Here is a 13,547-nt window from a genome sequence, read left to right as displayed (position 1 = left end):
TTAGCCATTTCTTAAAAAGTTAAAAATACTTCTGGTTCAGCTTAGAAGGAGCTTGGAAGCTTCTACTCCTGTTCTCACAAGAAAAAATCTGAAAAAACTGAAAATCAACAACTTAGAGGCTTTTTGAAGGTAACAGCCCAGGGGCGCAAACTCACTAAAAGACAAAGGCCTAATCACAGAACTCTGGAATGCTTCCCTTCCTCCCACATCTTCCCACCATATCAATAGGGCACTTGTATAATAAGGGAATACAACTAAAAGACTTAATATTGTCTTAATAATGTCTCAGACTTAATATTTAAGAAATCTGTAAAGGCAACAAGGGAGGGGCACCTGGGTGGCTCAGGTTGTTAAGTGTCCAGGTCTCTCAGGTCATGATCTCATGATTTGTGAGTTCGAGCCCCGTGTCAAGCTCTGTGCTGACAGCACGGAACCTGTTTGGGATTCTCTCTCTGCTCCTCCCCCATTTGCTCTCTCTCTGTCTCAAAGTAAATAAATAAACATTAAACAACAACAACAAAAAAGACAGCAAGGGAGACAAAAACAAGGACACCAGAGGAAATTTTAGCCTCTAACATCTGCAGCTACAGCAAACAGTAAATACAGCCTCATTCCTAGCCAGATAAACAGAAATCTCACACAAAATGCCTGTTTACCTCAGTTCCTTTTATCCAGTACATCATATCTGGCATTCAACAGAGAATTATAGTATATACTAAAGATAAGAAGAAGAAAACCCCACAGTTTAAAGAGCAAGTACTAGAATGAGACTCAGATGGCAACAATGTTGGAATTCTCAGACTGGGAATTTAAAACAACTATGGTTAATATACTAAGACCTTAATGGAAAAGGTAGATAACATGTAAGAATAGATGGGTAATGTAAGCAGAGAGATGCAAACAATAAGAATCAAAAGGAAATTCTAGAAATAGAAAACAGCAGACATGAAGAATGCCTTTGATGGATTCATCACTAGACTTGAAACGTCAGAGAAAAGAATCAGTGAGCTTAAGGAAAAGTTGATAGAAATGTATCAAAATGTGTGGGTTAGTGAAAGCATTGCTTAGAGGGAAATTTAATAGTTTTGAATGCGTATATTAGTGAAGAAAAAAATCTAAAATTAATAATCTAAGCTTTTACCACAGGAGACAAAAAGAACAAATGATATTCAAAGTTAGCAGAAGGTGAATCACTGTGTTCGTACCTGAAACTAATGACCTCATGTGTCAAGTATCTTACAATAAAACAAGAGAAGAAAAGAAATAATAAAAATTAGACCAGAAATCAGTGAAATTGAAAAATGGAAATCAACAGAATCAATAAAACTGAAAGCTGTTTCTTTGAGAAGATCAATAAACTTGATAATTGTCTGGCCAAGTTAATTAAAAAAAAAAAGACATAAATTATTAGTACTAGAAATGAAAGAGGTCATATCACTAATGATCTCATGGACATTAAAAAGATAGTAAAATAATATTATGAACAAACTGTATGCCCACAAATTCTGTCTGAATAAATCTATACTTATTAAAGAAATTGAATCAATAATAATTTTTCAAAATAGAAAACGCCAGGGCCAGATGAGTTCACTGGTGAATTGTACCAACCATTAAAGCAAGAAGTTATACCAGTTCTTTATGATCTATTCCAGGAAATGGAAGCAAAGGGGATACTTTCTAACTTATTTATGCAGCATTAACCTAATATTGAAATTAGACAAAAACATTATGAAAAAGGAAAACTACAGACCACTGTCTCTCATGAACATAGTTGCAAAAGTCCTTAACAAAATATTGGAAAATCAAACCCAACAACGTATAAAAAGAATTCTATACCATAACTAAGTGGGATTTATTCCACATATGTAAGGTTGATCCAATATTCAAAAAGCAATTAGTGTAATCCATAAATTAACAGGCTGAAGAAGAAAAGTCGTATGTTCATATCAATAGATATAGAGAAAACATTTGATAAAACTCAATACCCATTCATGATAAAAATGCAGCAAACTGGGAATATAGGGGAACTTTTTATTTATTTTTTTAATTTTTTTAATGTTTATTTTTGAGAGAGAGACAGAGCACAAGCAGGGGAGAGCAGGGAGAGAGGGAGACACAGAATCCAAAGCAGGCTCCAGGCTTTGAGCTGTCAGCACAGAGCCTGACGTGGGGTTCAAACTCATCAACTGTGAGATCATGGCCTGAGCTAGTCAGACGCTTAACTGACTGAGCCACCTAGGTGCCCCAAGGGAAACAAATTCAACTTGATAGTATCTACAAAAACCCTACAACTAATAGTGAGAAACTAGATGCTTTCCTACTTAAGATCAGGAACAAGCTAAGGATGTCTGTTCTCACCACTCCTTTTGACATCATACTGGAAACTCTAACTACACAATGAGACAAGAAAAGGAAATAAAAGGTATATAAACTGGGAATGAAGAAATAAAACTGTCTTTATTCACAGATATCATGATTGTCTATGTAGAAAATCCCAAAGAGTCAGTAAAGAAACTCCTGGAACTAATAAGCGATTATACCGAAGTTGCAGGATACAAGGTTAATATTACAAAAGTAAATTGCTTTCTTATATGCTACTGATGGACAATTAGAATTTGAAATTAGCACAGCACCATTTACATTAGCACCAAAGAAAATGAAATACTTAGGTATAAATCTAACAGAATATGATCTATATGAGGATAACTACAAAACTGATGAAAGGAATCAGTGAAGATCTAAATAGAGATTCCATGTACGTGGATAGGAAGACTCAGTATTGTCAAAATGTTCTTCCCAACTTGGCCTATAGATTCAACGCAATCTCAGTTAAAATTCCAGCAATTTATTTTGTAGATACCAAGAAACAAATTCCAAAGTTTATAAAGAAAGGGAAAAGAGAATAGCTAACAAAGTATTGAAGAACCAAGTTGGAAGACTGACACTAATTGACTTCAAGACTTACCGTGAAGATATAGTAATATAGACAGTGTAGTATTTGTGAAAGGATAGATATACAGACCAAAGGAACAGAAGAGAGCTCAGAAATAGACCTACACAAATATAGTCAACTGATTTTTGATAGAGGTGCAAAGGCAGTTCCATAGTCTTTTGAATAAATGGTGCTGGAACACCTAGATATCCACATGCAAAAAATTATTAAATAAATAAATAAATAAATAAATAAATAAATAAATAAATAAATAAATAAAAAGAATCTAGACACAGACTACCCACACCTTTCACAGAAATTAGCACAAAATGGATCATAGACCTAAATGTAAAATGCAAAACTGTAAAACTAGAAGATTACATAGGAGAAAAATACATGACTTTGAGTTTGGTGATGACTTTTTAGATAATGGCATCAAAAGTACAATCCATGAAAGAAAAAATTGACAAGTTGGACTTAGTTAAAATTTAAAACTTCCATCTGTGCAAGACCATTAAAAGAAAGAATACAAGCTAGACACTGGGAGAAAATATTTTCAAAACACATATATGATAAAGGATCGCTATCCAAAATGTACAAATAACTCTTAAAACTCAACAATAAGAAACAACCCAACTGAAAAATGGGAAAAGGACTTGAATGAACATTTCTACAAATGACCAATAAGCATGTGAAAAGATAGTCAATATCACTAATAATCAAATTTAAATGATAAGTTTTATGTATATTTTGCCACAATAAAAAAAATGGGTGAAAGATCTGAACAGGCATCTCATAAAAGAATACATATAGATGTCAAATAAGCATATGAAAAGATGCTCATATGTCATTAGGGAATGGCAAATTAAAATAACAATGAGATGCCACTACACATCTATCAGAATTTGAAATTGAAATCTATGAGAACTGAAATCTATCAGAAATTGAAACACTGATAGCACCAAATGCTGGCAAGAATATAGACTAATAGGAACTCTTATTCGTTGTGGGTAGGACTGCAAAATGGTATAGCCATGTTTGAAGACAATCCTGTAGTTTCTGCCACAGTTGCTATCAGAGCTCTGAACACTACCAGCTCAGTATTTTTTCCTTACCATACTCCACTTCCCTATGGGTGTCTTCCACTATTTATGGTGTCTCTGAAAAGATAGAATTGTTAGTGCTCATCTAATCTAAAGTCAGTGAGGTTTCTTTTCCTTTGAGTCAGAAAGGGTTAACTGATACCTATCTTTCTATCTTAGGTATATAGGTTTTCACATTTTCTTCCTTGTTTTAAAAAGTTATTCTCAATTGATTTATGTTATGTAAATAAGGATCTTTCATTTGTACCCCCACTTCATTCCAAATTTATGGAGGTTTTACTATAATTATATAAAATGGGATGGGTGTAAATAAGCATATAGGTGTTCATAGAGTTCATATTTGGTTTATTAAGCATACTTGTTTAAGTTCAAGAGGTTAGTGATTTCATATTAAAATTTGTACAACTAATTTGGTATATTCTTTTGTGAAATATTTTGATGCTTTCATATTGCTACATAGCATTTATTTTGTTATTTGTCTTTTTATAGAAAGAGAAGACTCATGAGAGATGCAAGAATATTTGTCCTCCTAAAGATACTTTTGACAGGACTCTCTTACATACTCATGGTATGAATATGTGCTATTTGTAGACAATATATAGATGAATATGTGGTATTTGTAGCACAGTGTAAATATCAACAAACAAAATCTTAATTTGGGGATCTTTTATTTCAGTGAAATTTTTATAGCCTGTGATCATAATCTTTTTCAAAAGTTTTTGAGAAAGAAAAATCATGGGTCTCATAGTGTTATCCTTCACTTCAACAAATATTTATTTAACATCTGGGTGCTTGGTACTTTGCTTGTTGCTTAATAATAGTTGAATAAGAAAGAACACTTGTCCTCAAGAAGCTGAAAGTCTCCTGAGTAAGGTTGCAATACTGTATATCAAGCAGTAAGTTCAGTGTGGTAAGATTGTATAGAGCTCCTGATTTGTTAAGCCTTAGAAAACTTCCTAGAGTTGATGATTGCCTGTGTTTTAAAGTAGGTGTTAAGAAAGATTTATGTGGAGAAGAGGCCTTCTAGGAAGAGGGAACAGCAAAAGCAAAGCAGTAGAGTCAAGAGAGAACAGAGCATCTTCAAGAAACTACAAGAGTTGGGTATATTGGCTCTTCTGGGAGCAAGATATGAGGCTGAAGAAGTGGGCAGGGGAGTTGGCCCTAATATGAAGTGCCTTATATGTCATGTTAAGGAATTTTTCTTTTCTAAAAGCAGTACAGAGCCACAAAATATCTTTAACCAGACATGATCAGATTTATGATTATACATTTCACTGTGAAAATAGTTGTAGAAGATAAATTTAAGGAAGATGGTAAAATTGGAGACAAAGAGATAGTAAAAGGCTATTGAAGTAATACAAGTGAGAAATCATGTGGCCCCAAAAGCAGTTAAAATGAAGATGGAAAGGAATTTAGGCATTTGAGAGATAAGTTAGAGATCAAAGCACAGGTTTTGGTCATCAGTTAGTTGTTGGTAATGATAGATCAGTTTGCACACTGAGAAGTTTCTTTGGATTTCGCAATTTAGGAGATCTTGAGGACATTCAGACTTGAAGTGATAGTTACAGAAAACACAATACTATATGTTAAGGAGTGAGTACAAGAGAAAGAAATGGAGACTACCAATGTGGATATGACTTTAGGGTTTGAGATACAGGATATTGGCTATCTAGAACAGAGTGGAAGAATGTTTTTGCATGGTCAACACTAGATGAGGCGGGAGAGGCATTTGCATAACCCTGAGAGTATGTGCTTTCTTAAATTTTGTACTGGAGGTCCTCCCTTGCCTCAGCCTACTCCAGGCCCTGGGTTTTAGCTTTATCTTTATTTGTTTGTTTTAATGGGAGAGAGCTGAGCATGTTTGTATGCAGACAGGAAGAGCTATTAGAAGGCAACAGGTTGAAGATACAGAAAGAGGCAGGGTAATTGAGGATGAAGCAAGCTCATGAAAGAGGCAGGAAGGCATGGAGTCCAACCCAGAAAGGTTACTTTTGAAAGGGTATGTCCTCTGAGATCTAGTTGGTGAGATGAAGGTAAAGTAGGTTCCTTTGCAGGTTTGTTGTTGATGCAAACTAAATGTCTAAGAAGAAAATTAATATGGTGTTAAAATCTTGATCATAAGTTCTGGATGGGATGGTGGGTATTTTGAACAATAAAAACAGTATTCCTATATTAGTATTGAATTCATTTTTTAACTGTATGCCAAACTTAATTTCACCAAAACTTAATAAGATATCAACAAGCTTTCTGTGTCCATTTAAAAAAGACTTGAAATATATTTAGTTGTTTTATTGATACCATGCAATTGATTAAAATTATTCGAAACCTAGGATTTATTCAGTGTTTTGTCTACTACTAGGCATACAGGAAGTACCTGATAGATGTTTGTTGAGGGAATTTAAGTGGTTATATAGTGGCATAGTACAGAATCTAGTCAAAATGTATTTTATGGAATGAAGTGAAAACAAGTTTAAAAAATCATATTTTCCCCTTTTTCATAGATAAATCCAGGACAGATCTGGAGCAAGTACCTAAGGTAACAAAGCTTTAATAAATGAGAATACTGCTTTTTAATATCTTTAATTTTTTATAATCTTAAATATCTTTAATTTTGCCTTATAAGAAGCTTTCATTTGACTTTCTCACACTTTAACCACTTTGCGTCTTCTGGGACTTTGTGCATCATTTTTCTTCTCTCTTGTACATCATCAGTTTCTTCTTCGTTGCTGAAACTTACAAATATAATTAAGTCTCTCCATTCTAAAAAAGAATTTTATTGATCTTACTGCCCCTTCACATTATTAGGAGATCTTTCCTTTGTGTGAAAAATTTTGTAGAGGTATGTAGTAGATGTCCTCCTGTTCCCCCGGGGGAAAGAGTCCATTGCATTAATCAGATTCTCCAAGAGGTCTGTGATAACTGCTCTCTAGGGCGAGAAGACAGAGAAAGACAAGACAGAAGCAAAAAGAAGAGGGCAGTCATTTCTAAAGTTCTTTGATTCCTACAAAATAAAATTCAAACTCTGTCATTTAAGACCCTTAATTATTCATTTCCATCATAATCACTCTCTTAACTTTTGCTTACTAATCTTTACACATTCTTTATTTCAGCCAAACTTTTTTGCTGGCTCTGTGCTTTACTTGTACTGTTCCTTTAGCTGGAAGACTTTTCCCTCAACTCCTCATATCTGATCCTTTCTTTACATTCTCTTGCTGAAATGGCAACCTTATATAAATACATTTCTTTCCAACTGAAGATAATTGGCCCCTGTGCTAAATTTCCATAGCATTTTATGTAGACCTGTGCCTTCCTTTTTAAGGCATTTGTCACTTTTTATAAGATATTTATGTGTGTATTTTATCACATCTAGTGGACTGAAGATCCTTAAGATTAAGACCTATGTAATAATTTATCTTTGTTTCCCCTTTAGTGCCTAGCATAAGAGTTAGATTATCAGTAAATATTTATTGAATTAATAAGTACTTTAAAATATACTAAAGCGGGACTAGAAAATACACTCATGTCCCTAGTTAGATTTTCCCTATCCCTTTATACTAGTTTTTGGATATAGGTAAAATCAATCAGTAAAAATAAAATATAGAAATTAATTAGGTAAGTAGTTAAGTTAAACTGTGTTTCAAGCCTTATGCTAGGTAGTAGAGATACAAAGATTAATTAGCTGTAAATCCAGGAGCATATGGTCTCCAGGGGGCAATACACATATTAAATAAATAATTTTTGTAAAGTATGAGATACATAAATATATGTGGTATATGTACTTGTGTTCAAAGATGGGGTAATGTGTTCAGAGATCGAGTAAGTAATCACACGGAGATAAATTTGTCCTTTTGTTTGGGTTGTATTCTCTAGGAAAATAGGAAAGAGCATTCTAGGCTGAAAGTGCATACAAAGATAACAGCACGAGGGTATGGAAGATAGTTGAGCATTACTACAATGTAACTTCTAAGTAGTGGGAGTGGCAAGATACAAATCACTGAGGGGGTTAAAAAAAAAAAAAAAGGCTTTTGATGCCTTTCTAAAAAGTTTGGTCCTGAGGTCATGGGAATCCATTGAGAGATTAAAACAGAGAAATTAATTCAGTTATACTTGTATTTTAAAAGTATATCTGATGGGATGCCTGGGTGGCTCAGTCGGTTAAGCATCCAACCTCTGCTCAGGTCATGGTCTAGTGGTTTGTGAGTTTGAGCCCTGTGTCAGGCTCTATGCTGACAGCGCAGAGCCTGCTTCAGATCCTCTCTCTTTCTTTCCCTCTCTCAAAAATATATAAACATTAAAAAGTATATCTGACATTAGTATAGGGGATAGATTGAGGAAGCATATCATTAAATAGCCATGTCTGTAATCCAGAGGTAATGAGGGGCTGCACTGATGAAATGCTATAGACTTAGAAGAGAGAGAGGATTCAAGTATTATTTAGAAAATATAGTGGGTAGGACTTAGTGCCCAGATGAATGCAGTATGTAAAGGAAAAAGAGTAGTCTTTTCATAAAATTGAATTTGTTTTGGTTTTAAAATTCAGTATATATCTAATCTACAAAGTAATTTTGAAAGCATTTTAAGCAGGAGAAAATAGAAATATAGAGAAATTGACATTTGGGTTTTTTTAAAAACTACTATCAATGGGGGAAATAATATAGAAATTTTTGGATAAAGACGATGTCTCCCTTTGGTATAAGCTTAGTGGGACTATATTAGTGAATTTGATCACATAATAATGGAATGATTATCTCCATTGGTAAAGACAAAAAACATTTTTCTGTCTTTTATGAGTATTTTAAACTTGATGAAACTATACATGTTTATACAGATTCTTGTGTAAATCAGCATATCACTTGCTTTTCTGTTTATGCTTGAGATCCAAGTTTATTATTAATGGTCTTATGATGTTTGAAGGGATAATGGATGTAAAAGAAATGTTTATCTAATCGAGGAAAATACATTTTTTAATAGATTTTTATGAAACCAGATTTTGCCTTGGACGATTCCTTAACTTTTAATTCAGTTTTACCATGGTCTCATTTTAATACTGCTGGTGGAAAAGGAAATCGTGATGCAGCTTCCTCAAAGTTGCTACAAGAAAAGGTAATTTCTTTTTTACTTTTCCCATGTAGAAAACTTTATTATAGTTAAGTAGTACCTTTTGTGTGGGTTCAGATTTAGTTATTTAGTAAGGGCTAATTTAATTTCATTTTTATTGTTACTGCCTTCAAATTTTAACTGATAAAAGTAAAAACATTTGATTCAATGGAAAACAAGTTGTACTGGTGAAAAAGGAAAAACTAATTGTTTGAGTGCTTCTTATCCAAAATAGCAGTTGCTAGAATCTAGGTTGGAAGGTTATATTAGACAACACAATTAATTGCTTTACATTTATCTCCAAAAATACATTGGCAAATTTTATATTCTTTATGATTTAAGGCATGGAAAATCAACTTTTGCAAAGGTGCTATTTTTCCTTATTTATACATAGTAAGGATGATTATTTTGAAGCAAAAGTATAGTTAAAAAATATAGTATTTTTAGCTTTGCAAAGCCTGATTTTTTACATATTAGTAGTCAGCAGTTTTTAAAAATTTTTACAGTGTTCTCTAAGGGAGAAATCAGCATCTTGAAAGTCATTTAAAATGTAGAATTTTAAACACATCTTAACTCCTATATCAAGAATCTTTTAAAACTTGAATAGGAAGTAAAGGTCTTTGATTCCTATTCTTTCTCAGCATTCAGTTTAGAGCATTTCTAAAACTGGTTCTTAAACTGAGAAGAAAGCATTTTGTTTCAGGTTAGTGACATCTCTTGGCAGTCTGGAAACTTGTCTCAGGACTACTATTCAATAAATGAGGTCCAGTAACTGAAGAGGAAACTAGTTTGGGGAGAAGAGGAGAAGACATGTAAGGAAAGAATCATGAGTATTCTTTTTCTTACAGTTGAAAATAAAAATGAAGTAATTTTTCCTTTGGCAACATTTTCACATATAAAGGTTTTCCTTGAGTAGGAACAAATTCATAAATCCAATGAAAAAGATGGGTTTATGGACACAGGCTCATTCTCAAGACTGCTTTTTTTCACATTCCAATATATGCCCTGCTAGACTAGTCACCTTAAAAAACAACAAAAGCTAATGAAAATCTCTTCCTAAATACTAATTCTTCCTAAATACTTTTAGGAAGACTAAAAATTGTTCCCTTTATAGAATTTTAATAGGAAATGAATTATGAAAATATTATGCTGTTGAAAAGAATAGATCAAAGGAATATTGATAACTTGCAGAAATCTTTGAAATTCAAATGAAAGAATTTTCTCATGGTAAATGTATAAAGTGACTAAAGTAATGGAATTTTATTTTTTGGTAAGTTGCAGAATTAAGATCATTATATTTACATTTGGGCTTCATCTTATTCTACTCTTGTCTTAGAAAAGGAGTGGAAGAAAGGATCCCAAGAGAACGCTTTCAAACTCACTTTACGATTGACAAACAGCTGTTTATATCTTGCTATGTTTTAAGAGAGGGAATGCTACAGCCAGGGTTAGATAATTTGTATTTTATTGTAATGCTACCCAAAGTGCTGGTTTGTGATAAAACCTAGTGGTTTGCACTAGAATGTAAATCATTGCAGTGCTTCCTTTATTAAGAAAGTCTTTCTATGAAAAAACAGTTTAGTAGACTTAGTGATCTAGTTGATTTACTTTCCAGCAAAGTTCCTTATTTTATCATGGACCTCTTAAATAGTTCACAGACTGGCAGCAGCATATAAACTGAATTCTGAGTAGCACTCTCCTAAAGGAGTTACTCATTCTCCATTTACTATTCTGAAAATTGAGTCTACTTTAGCTTGCGATGTACCCAAGTACCTTTGTCCCCATATTGCTTTTTAGGTAAATAAGTGCACAGACGTGTTGAAGATGAAAAGAACAACAGTAAAAGGGTATAAACTCAAGAGATTTAAACTATGGAAAATTTTCTTGTTTGTAACCTATTATATATTATGATAGATTACTGAAGGAGCTTTGTTGAAGATATGTGTGATCTTGCATGGTTTTAAGGAAACAATCTTGGTGACCAAATAATCTCTTCTAATTTTATGAGTCCTACATGTTGAAAGCCCATTAACCTTTTAGCACTGTGAATTCTCGTGAGATGTTGAGAGAGAATGCCTAGAGCTTGAGCTATAGGTTGAAGAATCTAAAAGTTAAAAAGTGGGAGAGAAGTAGAAGATAATGTAGCCCAAAAAAGCATATGCAATTAGAAAGGAAGAAAAGACAACTCAAGTGTTAGAAGCCCATATTTGAAATTAGAAAGTATTTTTAAATATATGTTACTCTAGGAATTAATCTTGGTTGTGTTACAAATAAAATGTGAATCCATTTAAGGCATATTTTAAAAGGAAAATATATTGGCAATAAACTGAGTTTTACAAATTGATAAAAGAATAATCTTTTAAAATATTTTTAATGTTTATTTATTTCTGAGAGCGAGACAGAGCATGAGCGGGGGAGGAGCAGAGAGAGAGGGAGACACAGAATCCAAAGCAGGCTCCAGGCTCTGAGCTGTCAGCACAGAGCCAGATGCGGGGCTTGAACTTGTGAACTGTGAGATTATGACCTGAGCCGAAGTCGGACGCCCGACTGACTGAGCCACCCAAGTGCCCCAAGAATAATTTTTGAAATGTAAGATAAGCAGCCTTGAAAAAATGTCCCAGTGAATTCTACTACTTTCCATAATTTGTGACTGGATCATGAATTCTTTAGTATTTTGCGGAAGTGTGGTATAATAGAAAGAGCTTCAGTTTTTGAGTCAGGTCTGGATTCAAATTTTAGTTTTGCCACTTACTAACCACATGACTTTATTCAAATTATTTAATGTCTCTGAGCCTCAGTTTCCTCATCTGTAAAAATAAGAATACAAATAATACTTGTACTCTAAGATTGTTAGAACTAGAAAATTATGTGTATAAAATATCAGTGCCCAGTATATAGAAGGAGGAGGTCAATAAACAGTAACTATAATAAGCTTTTAGTCAGATAAGTGATGTGTGATGGTGTGGGGGTTAAGGAGATCATTCTGTCTCAGATCTTAGAACTTCTAAAACTAGATAATGATCTCAGATGACTCTTACTTTCTAGAAAGTAGTTGGCATTTGGAGGGCAGTAATAGCAGGAGCAGAGGAAGAAGGTAAATCAGCTTCTTCTACTCTTTTGTCTTAAATTTATTAATATTTGGGCTGTTACCTTTTGTCTCCCTTCTCTTCTGTTATGCTCAATATCAAGAATTCCATAATCAAATAGTTCACACAATGGGATTTAAAATACATATAGAAATCTTGTATCATTTTCAGAAAGTATGTGGATAGTCAAAGAAGGTATACTTACAATACTCTTATGATTTTTTTTTTTCTTCCCTCTTAAGCTGAGCCATTATCTGGATATTGTGGAAGTAAACATTGCTCACCAGATCTCTCTACGTTCAGAAGCATTTTTTCATGCTATGACCTCTCAACACGAATTGCAGGACTACCTCAAGAAAACTTCCCAGGCTGTAAAAATGCTTCGAGATAAAATTGCACAGATTGATAAAGTAATGTGTGAAGGATCACTACACATTTTAAGACTGGCACTTACCAGAAATAATTGTGTTAAAGTGTACAATAAACTCAAGTTAATGGCCACTGTACACCAAACTCAGCCTACAGTACAGGTGTTGTTATCCACTTCTGAATTTGTTGGAGCATTGGACTTAATAGCAACAACACAAGAGGTTCTACAGCAGGAACTTCAGGGCATTCACAGCTTCCGGTATGTCCTTTAAATAAGCTATTGGAAATAATGTTAGAAATTTAAAAATTTTAAAGCTGAAGAAGTGTGAATGTATTTAGTTACATGAATAGTTTTTCTTCTAGACTGATCTGTTTAGTAATGTTATCATTGTGCTGTTTTAGTCTTAGCAAATCATAAGGACTAATATTTACAGAAACATTTGGATGGAGAAACAAAATTAAATTTTCCGGTAGAGGATGCCAGTCAATGAAAGGCCAGTCATAGCTTTGAAAATAACATTTTGAAAATGTTAAAATAGTTTTGTGTCAAGGTAGTAGATCAAGGTGCAGAAGGAATACCAGTATATCTCAGAATAAGTTCATTTTATGGTCCCTGGCTGGCTCAGTTGGTGGACCATGTGGCTCTTGATCTGGGGGTTTAGCCCCACATTGGGTGTAGAAATTACTTAAAATCTTTGGTATGGTCCTGGGTGTTTGTGAGTTAAGATGGTGGAGTAGTAGAGGGACCCTATGCTTGCCTTGTCCCTCAAGCACAGCTAGATAAATACTATATCATTCTGAACATTCAAGGAATTGGTCTGAAGACTGAGCGAACAAACTGCACATCTAGAGAGAAAAACAGGCACATCGTGGAAGGTAGGAGCTGTGGAGAGTTGACTTGGGGGAGAAAAGAACTGCAGGTGCTGTGGAGGGGAGGGAGCCCTGGTCACAGAGACAGTG

General features: G+C 33.8%; 1 protein-coding gene across 7 annotated transcripts in view; it reads left to right on the top strand.

Moving 5' to 3' along the window:
- Positions 1-13,547, top strand: part of VPS54 (VPS54 subunit of GARP complex) — a 169,748-nt gene that overhangs the window by 56,172 nt on the left and 100,029 nt on the right. For all 7 annotated transcript variants that reach the window (XR_006200707.1, XM_042932433.1, XM_042932429.1 and 4 more), the window contains 4 exons: positions 4,525-4,603; positions 6,537-6,571; positions 9,007-9,138; positions 12,461-12,846. Coding sequence is in view for 6 of the 7 variants with exons in the window: in XM_042932433.1 (XP_042788367.1) it covers positions 4,525-4,603; positions 6,537-6,571; positions 9,007-9,138; positions 12,461-12,846 (632 nt within the window). In the remaining variant the exon portion in view is untranslated. The remainder of the gene's footprint in view (positions 1-4,524; positions 4,604-6,536; positions 6,572-9,006; positions 9,139-12,460; positions 12,847-13,547) is intronic.

Source organism: Panthera leo, chromosome A3 (assembly GCF_018350215.1).
Source record: "Panthera leo isolate Ple1 chromosome A3, P.leo_Ple1_pat1.1, whole genome shotgun sequence".
Lineage (NCBI taxonomy): Eukaryota > Metazoa > Chordata > Mammalia > Carnivora > Felidae > Panthera > Panthera leo.
This window is presented reverse-complemented; position numbering and strand designations above follow the sequence as displayed.